This window comes from Pseudochaenichthys georgianus, chromosome 7, assembly GCF_902827115.2.
Source record: "Pseudochaenichthys georgianus chromosome 7, fPseGeo1.2, whole genome shotgun sequence".
NCBI lineage: Eukaryota > Metazoa > Chordata > Actinopteri > Perciformes > Channichthyidae > Pseudochaenichthys > Pseudochaenichthys georgianus.
In genome coordinates, this window is record NC_047509.1 from 3,503,321 (window position 1) to 3,514,048 (window position 10,728).

The 10,728-nt window shown below is 40.9% G+C and overlaps 1 protein-coding gene across 1 annotated transcript in view; it reads right to left on the reverse strand.

Annotated features, from left to right (window-relative positions):
• The window catches only part of itpr3 (inositol 1,4,5-trisphosphate receptor, type 3), a 114,819-nt gene extending 104,587 nt beyond the window's left edge, over nucleotides 1–10,232 (reverse strand). The window contains exon 1 of the mRNA XM_034086586.2: nucleotides 9,970–10,232. Within this exon, the coding sequence (XP_033942477.1) occupies nucleotides 9,970–10,061 (92 nt within the window). The 5' untranslated portion in view covers nucleotides 10,062–10,232. The remainder of the gene's footprint in view (nucleotides 1–9,969) is intronic.
• Nucleotides 10,233–10,728: the final 496 nt, after the last annotated feature.

Consider the following 10,728-nt stretch of genomic DNA (forward strand, 5'->3'; position numbering starts at 1 on the left):
ATTGTCAGTTGCAGTCCGACAAAAATCAAACAAAGATGGTCTGATACTGATATCTCTGACTTCCTGTGAAGTGTGAGCGAACATCCCAGTCATGAGTTAAAAAATATAATTTAAGTGAGCAGATCTCTTTTAAATAAGATGTACGTTAGAAACATTATAAAGAAACCCCTTTTCCTCTGCCATACAGTGATCAGGATTAACAAAAAAGACTGCAGAAAGAAAAGTAACAGCTTAGAAAACGTGTGAAAGCATCCCACTCAAGTTCAAACAAACCACAAAGACGGCTCAAGACGTCTAAATAAGAACGTTTCTGTTTCCTTTTTGAGTTAAATTTAGGATTATGTGTTCATTTCCAGCCCTGTAGCTCCACTGTAGCTTTATATCTAATGTTTATCTTGTCTTTTTTTAATTAGTTCTACTCTTAGATAGATACTATCCCTGTGTCTTATTACAATGCCTTGTGTTTCCTTTATGTCTTCTCTTGTCTTATGTAGAGCAGTATTTGAATTGCCTTGCAGGTGAAGGTTTCTGTACAAATAAACGTTCCTTGTGTGGAACATCAGGCAGATATTTAACTATTGCACCACAGACACTGCCTCATCCTTATCTCCAGCTCTCAGCAGAGATATGATCCTAAGATCAACATTTATTCTCTGACAGCGGACCAGAGATCACTCTGTATTCAATCATTATCTCAAAAGCTTGGAGTCGCCTGGAAGAGACTGTCAACCCCAAATCAAAATAATATTATATATTTTTGCTCAAACAGCTATGTATAAAGTAAATTACAGGGGTCCCTCAGGGCTCTGTCCTCGGTCCCCTCCTCTTCTCTCTGTACACAAACTCGCTCTGATCTGTCATTAGCCCGCATGGTTTTTCATACCATTGCTACGCTGACGACACTCAATTCATTGTATATTTTTCCCGTTCTGAAACCCAGGTTGTCGCACGCATCTCTGCTTGTCTAGCTGACATCTCTCAGTGATGTCTGCTCGCCACCTCAAGCTCAACCTTGACAAGACTGAACTGCTTTATCTTCCTGAAAAAGATCGTCCCACTCTTGACCTAACTATCAACATCGGCCCCTCTGTTGTTTCCCCGAATCAGACTGCAAGGAATCTGGGTGTGACCCTAGATAACAACCTGTCCTTCACTGCAAACATCGCTGCCACAACCCGCTGCTGCAGATACACGCTTTACAACATCAGGAGGTGTGACGAAGATGGCTTCGTCACTGTGGACTGACGGCTTCGGGCTTTGTATATTGTACATGTGTTATATTTTGAAAAGTGTTCCCTTTCCCCATGTCTGTTGCTGTTGAGTGTGTGCACCTGGTGCCTTGTGTTGTCTCCTCCCCCCTCACCTGTGTCTTGTTGGGTTAATTAGTGTGGGTATTTAGGCTCTGTGTTTCCTGTTTTGTTTGGTGTGTGAGATCCTTGTGGCTGGTGACTGTGCTCACCTGAACAGTGAGATTGAGGCTGTGTCATGTGCCCGTGAGTAATCAATGCCCACACCGGGTTGTATTTTGGATGTTTTGTCTCTGCCTCCTTGCTTGGTCGGGCCGCTCAACGGTCAGCTTCACAGGAGGATACATCCCCTCCTGACCCAGAAAGCGACGCAGCTTCTGGTCCAGGCTCTCGTCATCTCACGCCTAGACTACTGCAACTCCCTCCTGGCTGGTCTACCTGCATGTGCCATCCGACCTCTGCAGCTCATCCAGAATGCAGCGGCTCGTCTGGTCTTCAACCTTCCTAAATGTTCCCACACCACGCCGCTCCTCCGCTCCCTCCACTGGCTTCCGGTAACTGCTAGAATCCACTTCAAGACACTGGTACTTGCGTACCATGCTGCGAATGGATCTGGTCCTTCCTACATCCAGGACTTGGTTAAACCGTACACCCCAGCACGTGCACTCCGCTCTGCATCAACCAAACGGCTCGCTGCACCCTCGCTGCGAGGGGGACTAAAGTTCCCATCAGCAAAAACACATGGGTTTGCTATCCTGGCTCCAAAATGGTGGAATGAGCTCCCATTGACATCAGGACAGCAGAAAGCTTGCACATCTTCCGGAACAGACTGAAAACTCATCTTGTTCGACTCCACTTCGAGCGATAAAATTAAATTAAAAAACGCACTTATATACTAACAAAGCACTGGCTTATCTAAAGCCAGTTGAGTAGCACTTGAAATGGTTTTGCTCTATGAAGCCTGATGTACTTATATGATTCTGTTTTCTTCAAGTTTGTATCTTCTTGGTCGAATGAATTTATATAAGTCACTTTGGATAAAAGCGTCAGCTAAATGTAATGTATTTGTGTTGGTGGCAGTGGGAATGAGACATTTTCTGCATTAAAAGATTATTTTTGTAACTATAAAACAATGTCTCTTCCTACTATTAAGGGAAGAAATCTCACATTAAAAAACTCATTTTAAAAACCAAAAGGTATATGGGTCTAACAAACAATTACAACAACAGATGTATAGAAAATACCATTAACGTAATACGTGAAATAACCTGGCAGGAAACACAGTTGCTACAAAATGTTGTTTTGTGAGTTTAAACCAAAATATATTTGGTTAACAATGAGATAAAAGAGAAGGGAATCTCCACACTTAAGAGACATCTCTATTTTATTACTTACGATAATTACGATTAATCGATTCTCAGAAGTTGTTGATTATTTTGCAGTTGCTCAACTTTTCTTGCAGCTCAGGTTCATGCCTCCATCTGTTCTTTAAAGGTCTTCTTTTTCTTAGACCTGTGTGAATCCTGTTTGTTTGTGTTGACGCCGCAGTATTTGACTGTAAGGAAACCAGCAGGTTCATCAACTGACATCTCCCTCTCTGGCTCTCATAGGCAAATGTCTCTCTCTCTCTAGTATGCATAGGCAACACGGATTAAAAACAAACTGTGGGCTTACTGAGAGCTAAAGGGAATTCATCTACTTAAAAAGTAAGAGTTAAAAAAGATGAATCAATAAATCGTCCAATATTCAATTTACCGGCATCTATAATCTGTTTTAAGTCATTTCTTTAGAAGTGACATTTAAAGACCTGATGTTGCATTTTTTTAAACTGATGGACAATTTTCCTTTTTACATCTAGTCTGGAATCACTCAGCCTGCTAACACGAGACCACTGTTATACTATGTGTACTTTAGCATTTTTATATATATTCATATTATACTATAAATTACACTGCTTCTCTTGCATATTCTGGTAAAACGCTACATAACTGCATTTCCTTGTCTCAGTACTCAGTGCGGTGACAATAAAGTTGAATCAAATATAATCTAAAAAATGTAATAGAAATCTCATTGTGTACTTATTTGCAAGCATCAATGGTCCACTCCACGATATTTTCACAGTATCAGTATCAAGGCAACTGGTGAACAAATATTGCCATTTGCATACGGTATGTACCAATGACGTGCCAATAGCATCTCCCTCCTTACAGCTGTTAGCATGTGACGCTAATGCGGCTAAAATTGGTGACCTATTGTTCCATACAGGTCAACGGGAGCCAGTAAAAGTCAACAAACATAAGGTAAAGGTCAAGATGAAGTTAAGAGGAGTGGGCGAAATAACAGGAAACACACACACAGACTGGCACATTGGAAATCTCTGTTGGACATACTCGTACCACTTCCTTTTCCTGCCATACATAGCTGCCACTTTCTCTGTGTGTTAAAGGTTGTGTTATGTCAGTACGTCACCTAATGAACTCTCTGATCGTCAGAGTTATGAACTCATTACCTTTGTTTCAGACTAGCTTTAAGAATACTTCCAAAATACAGATTTACAATAGGTGCTTATGTTACTAACTTTGTCTATTTGACACTGTGGATTTCTCCTAAATTCAGTAAAAGTAAGCTTTAGATCAGCGGTTTTCAAAGTGTGAGGCGCGCCTCCCCTGGGCGGCGCCAGAGAGCTTCAGGGGAGGTGCAGCGTGAGAAAGAAATAACGAGAAACAGTGAAATCTAGCTAGTTGACTTCAGCTAACTTAATGCGAGCGGAAACATGGATCGATTTTTAGTGAAATTACCTAAAGTGAAAGAGGAGACAGCGTCTGGCAGAAAACGTCAGCTTTGTTTTGAAATAAAAGTTGTGGCTCATCGGACATTTATGAGAGAAAATCCCTAATGTCCGAGTGCAAGTGAATGCAGCACAAGACGCGAGCCGCCTTATAACCCCTCCCCCGGCCCTGGCGCGAGCGAGGAAATGTGATTGCCGCGATTTCATTTGAACGGGATGGCGCATTCGTACCCAAGTACACGGAAGGAATGAGGTATTTGAGGTCTACTATGACAGAGAAGAGACTGTCAAGTTTGGCTGTACTTGAATCAAAACGCACTAAAGCTTTAGATCTTAATCAGTTTGAGGCGTTTTGCTGAACAAGATGGTAATCGCCACATTCAGCTGTAATAGGCATGCCAACTTGATGCTCTGCTCACGGATGACTCGATGAGCATAAACAACTGTTAAGATGATGACCTTACGTGTGTACATTTTTTTTTTTCTTTGTGGGGGTCTGCCCCCAGAAAACAGTTTTAAGTCCTGAGAAAGTCAAATAAGACGGTGTGTAAAACTGCACTGCCCAGCCAAACAAAAGTAACCACTTTGATTTAACGAGGCCAGTAGGTAAGGGCATTCCACTGCATTATCCACAACAACAATAATAATTGGGAGGGGGGGGCGCAGCTGTTCTTATGTTCTCTGAGGGGAGGCTCACCTTCCCACACTTTGAAAACCCCTGCTTTAGATAATGTTGTAATAATGTCACTTTTTGGTTTCCCCCCTGCCTGTAGTGTGTTATATCGGTGTGTGTGCATGTAAATGGTCTGCAAAAGCTCAAATACCTATGTTCCCTCCAGAGTGTGTTTCTCTCCGACCGACTCCCCCCCATCCTGCCTAGAACTCATCCATTGGACTCCTTCTTTACTTCAGTGATATGGTGACATCACTATGTAACGCTCACGCTTCTATTGGCTAGCGCTCCAACACATTGTACCTGATAGGCTAAGGGGCGGGACATCCCTGTCTCCTCTTGCTGGTTCAGTTTGTGACTGAAAACACCTGCGCTTATTCAGATACACAAATCCATATTCAAATCAGTTTTTCCTGCAGAATGAAAGAGGAGGAGGATCCGGATGAACCAAACAAAACACATGTCACGCTCAATACATGCAGAGAGAAGATGCAAATATTAGTCGAGTAGCTGCAAAAAATCATACCTACTGAATATCGTACCTATCATAAATCCTTGGTTATTATGGTGGAATTGAGTTGTATATTTATCTAGTTTTCTCATTAGTTGTTCTTTATTCACAGCTCTGGCAACTGCTTGATATTTACAATGCTAAAAGAGATCCATAGACAGTTTTGTTGTTAAATAAATTACAATCTAATTCAGATTTGCCTTATTCCCAAATATTGTATTCGTATTGGACCATAGTAGTTTCACAGATGTTATACAAATATGTTATGTTCAGATGACAGTGGAAACTTTAATGAGGCCTTTTGGGGTTTTAACTCTCCTGTAGTGCTCTATAGGCCTGTGTTGTGCATGTCAGTGGTTTACAAAGGCTAAAGAATGAGTTTCTCCCCCCCCCCCCTGCCTGAAACACCTCCATTGGACTCCTTTGCTTACTTCCTGAACTCAGTGACATCACTATTTAACACTAGCACTTCTATTGGCTAGCACTCCAACACTTTCTAGGTGGTTGACCAATCCCAACAGAGCCGGCCAGCTAACCAATCGGAGCAGACTGGGCTCTGGTTTCAGACAGAGGGTGAAAAGAGGTGCTGCAACATTAAAGAATGGAGATATGTCACAGGAGATACACTACATACTGATATACACCTGAACATCAGCAGGAGAGGACTCTTTAAAGTAGAGACACTACATACTGATATACACCTGAACATCAGCAGGAGAGGACTCTTTAAAGTAGAGACACTACATACTGATATACACCTGAACATCAGCAGGAGAGGACTCTTTAAAGTAGAGACACTACATACTGATATACACCTGAACATCAGCAGGAGAGGACTCTTTAAAGTAGAGACACTACATACTGATATACACCTGAACATCAGCAGGAGAGGACTCTTTAAAGTAGAGACACTACATACTGATATACACCTGAACATCAGCAGGAGAGGACTCTTTAAAGTAGAGACACTACATACTGATATACACCTGAACTTCAGCAGGAGAGGACTCTTTAAAGTAGAGACACTACATACTGATATACACCTGAACATCAGCAGGAGAGGACTCTTTAAAGTAGAGACACTACATACTGATATACACCTGAACATCAGCAGGAGAGGACTCTTTAAAGTAGAGACACTACATACTGATATACACCTGAACTTCAGCAGGAGAGGACTCTTTAAAGTAGAGACACTACATACTGATATACACCTGAACATCAGCAGGAGAGGACTCTTTAAAGTAGAGACACTACATACTGATATACACCTGAACATCAGCAGGAGAGGACTCTTTAAAGTAGAGACACTACATACTGATATACACCTGAACATCAGCAGGAGAGGACTATTTAAAGTCGACACTAAATACTGATATACACCTGAACATCAGCAGGAGAGGACTCTTTAAAGTAGAGACACTACATACTGATATACACCTGAACATCAGCAGGAGAGGACTCTTTAAAGTAGAGACACTAAATACTGATATACACCTGAACATCAGCAGGAGAGGACTCTTTAAAGTAGAGACACTACATACTGATATACACCTGAACTTCAGCAGGAGAGGACTCTTTAAAGTAGAGACACTACATACTGATATACACCTGAACATCAGCAGGAGAGGACTCTTTAAAGTAGAGACACTAAATAATGATATACACCTGAACATCAGCAGGAGAGGACTCTTTAAAGTAGAGACACTACATACTGATATACACCTGAACTTCAGCAGAAGAGGACTCTTTAAAGTAGAGACACTACATACTGATATACACCTGAACATCAGCAGGAGAGGACTCTTTAAAGTAGAGACACTAAATACTGATATACACCTGAACATCAGCAGGAGAGGACTCTTTAAAGTAGAGACACTACATACTGATATACACCTGAACATCAGCAGGAGAGGACTCTTTAAAGTCGACACTAAATACTGATATACACCTGAACATCAGCAGGAGAGGACTCTTTAAAGTAGAGACACTAAATACTGATATACACCTGAACATCAGCAGGAGAGGACCCTTTAAAGTAGAGACACTACATACTGATATACACCTGACCATCAGCAGGAGAGGACTCTTTAAAGTAGAGACACTACATACTGATATACACCTGAACATCAGCAGGAGAGGACTCTTTCAAGTAGAGACACTACACACTGATATACACCTGAACATCAGCAGGAGAGGACTCTTTAAAGTAGAGACACTACATACTGATATACACCTGAACATCAGCAGGAGAGGACTCTTTAAAGTAGAGACACTACATACTGATATACACCTGAACATCAGCAGGAGAGGACTCTTTAAAGTAGAGACACTACATACTGATATACACCTGACCATCAGCAGGAGAGGACTCTTTAAAGTAGAGACACTACATACTGATATACACCTGACCATCAGCAGGAGAGGACTCTTTAAAGTAGAGACACTACATACTGATATACACCTGAACATCAGCAGGAGAGGACTCTTTAAAGTAGAGACACTACACACTGATATACACCTGAACATCAGCAGGAGAGGACTCTTTAAAGTAGGGACACTACATACTGATATACACCTGAACATCAGCAGGAGAGGACTCTTTAAAGTAGAGACACTACATACTGATATACACCTGAACATCAGCAGGAGAGGACTCTTTAAAGTAGAGACACTACATACTGATATACACCTGAACATCAGCAGGAGAGGACTCTTTAAAGTAGAGACACTACATACTGATATGAGCCTGAACATCAGCAGGAGAGGACTCTTTAAAGTAGAGACACTACACACTGATATGAAGCTGAAAATGAGCAGAGTATGTCCTCTTTAAGGCACAGCAGCATTTCTGTGACCTGTAAACTCTCTACATGGTCAGATTATTAAACCTGCTGAAGTTACAGCGCCCTGGTGCACTGATCTGCTCTCAGACCAAAATAATAAACCGGTGGACTAGGAGAACGCCAGAAAAGGAGATCAGTCCACCTTCAGTGATACTGTCAGTTATGGTGTGAACGCAGAGATCATGAAGCACAGAGCAGATACCTGAGCTTTAGCATAAAATCAAAACAAAAGCTACAAAGAAATCTACTAAACATGAAGTGTGCAGGAAGCCGTATTATATATGCTTGTGCAAATCATGCAGTACTTAATAGTATTTACATTGTGTTCCTCACCACGTGGTAAACTAGTTGAACAAGTGAAGGGGAAGTGTGTGTCATATACTGTAGAACAAACACAGGTCTTTACTGACATAATGTCACACAGGCACTCGGGCTGCACAATTAATAGACATGCTATCAACATTGCAATATGGACAATTGCTCTTTTCAAACACAGTAAGAACAATAAGGTGTCCATTTATAATAATTAATATCATGGGGAAATGTTCCTTTCCAAATATATGCGTTCAGGGCTGAAACAAGAGCATGAACAAATAATGGATTGTGTGCCGATGTCCTGATGGGATGCAATGTAATAATGTTGAAATGTGCCTTCAATTATTGATTTTCTACAAAATATCTATATTCTTAGTGGAGCTTTTAATAATATATAATATTGTAATAGCATGTATCAGACCATAGAAGGCCAACAAAGTAAAGAAAAATATCAGTAATAAAGTTCCAGAGTCTTTTAAAGGACAATGAGTTTGCAGTAAAGAGAGTGTGTGGATTTAAGTCCATTGAAACCTTAAAAGGAAAGTCCTCCAAACACTTATAATAATTACACCTGTTATTCCTGGCTGGTAAGTGTACTTTATTTAGTTATTATGTTGTTCTACTATTAAACGTGATATGTACCGCCCCCTTTGCTGTAACAATGAAGATTTAAGTGCATGTAAAACAGACTTAACATCATGATACAATACACTATTAAACTTACGGGACACTGAGTTCACGGTGAAGAGTGTGTGTGTAGACTTATGTAAAACACACTAGAATGTCAACTGTCCACAAAACATGTTGGAATATGCTTTAATTATTGACTTAATGGTCTAAAACAACAGATGTAGATAATTAGTGAAGCTTTTACAAACAAAATTATAATATAATAATAAGGATTTTAAGAAGTGTTCAGGCTACAGAAGGCCAACAAAGTAAGGAAATATGTATAAATTATTAAATATTAACGTGCATGTATACAGACTTAATATCATGAGGATCCTTTTGTTTCCATCTTCTTATGGGATTTAATGCAGTAATGTTAAAATGTGCCTTTCATTATTCACTTTATGGTCTAACAAAACAGGTCCAGATTCTTAATGGAATTTTAGGTCAAATAAAGGGATTTTAAGTAGCATTAGGCTACAGAAGGCCAACAAAGTAAATCAAATCTGTATTACAAACATATAAATAGATTTAAATGCATTTGAAAAATCCTTTTAAAGTCAAATGTCCATTTATAATAATCATTTTCATCTTGAGATGTGTCTAGTGGAATATCATTAGAAGGATAAAACAAGTCTCCTTACGTTATCTAATGTAGTGTAATAATGTTAAAATATGGCTCTAATTATTGGCTTTCTGGTGCAAAACACCAAATATGAAATGTGCCTTTAATAGACCTGTATAAAACAACCCGTTTAGAGTGTTTACATGAATAGACAACTGGGTTCTGACTGTTATGACATGTGACACTGAATATTAAAGCAAATGTATAGCTACATATAAAGTACATTGTGTGTGAACATCTCCACAGAAAACAGTGCACGGGGATCACCCCAGGGTGCACGCGGACATCCACTCACCCTAGGGTGCTGATGAAGCCGTTCACCGTGCCCTCTGCGTACAGGGACACGATATCCCCGATGTGCAGGAAACTGGAGGCAGAGTCAGACATCCTGAGCTGATCCTGGATCCGCGCACACACTCAGGTTCAAAGTGTCTCCCCTGTCCTCTCGCTTTCTCTCTCCGTGAGAAAACTACAGAAACTATAACCTCTTCATGCAGCTGGAGGCTTCAACTATTCGCATTCAACCTGTGTTCTCAGTCCGCCTTCACCACACTCACTGCCGGGGTTCTGCCATGGACAGCAAACATGGAGAAAAACTCTGTAAAAAGTTCCAAAAACATTCAAACAGCGGCTCAGAGAGGCGGTACAGGAGGAGGGATCCTGCACAGAAACTGCACATATCCGAAAGTGTCGTAGAAATCCTCAATGTGAGTTTGCACACACACCCAGACACACGCACGCACTCAGAGAGAAGTGTAGATACAAGACGACTTCACTGTTCCCTCCCTCTCTGTCAGTGTGTGTGTGAGTGTGTATCGAAGACTGCTAGAAACCAGGAAGTGAGCCGAGGTGTTGATAAGGCTGACAGACAGCTTCAAGAAAGTAAAACTGCCTCAGGGCCAAACACACACACACACACACACACACTCCTGCACACACATCCTCATGCACGGGCAAGCCCCTAAGGCACGTGCACGAGTACACACGCCCCCCCTCCCTAAAAAAAACACAAACCTTAATTAAAAATTAAGTGACCATTTCCAGAAATTAAACA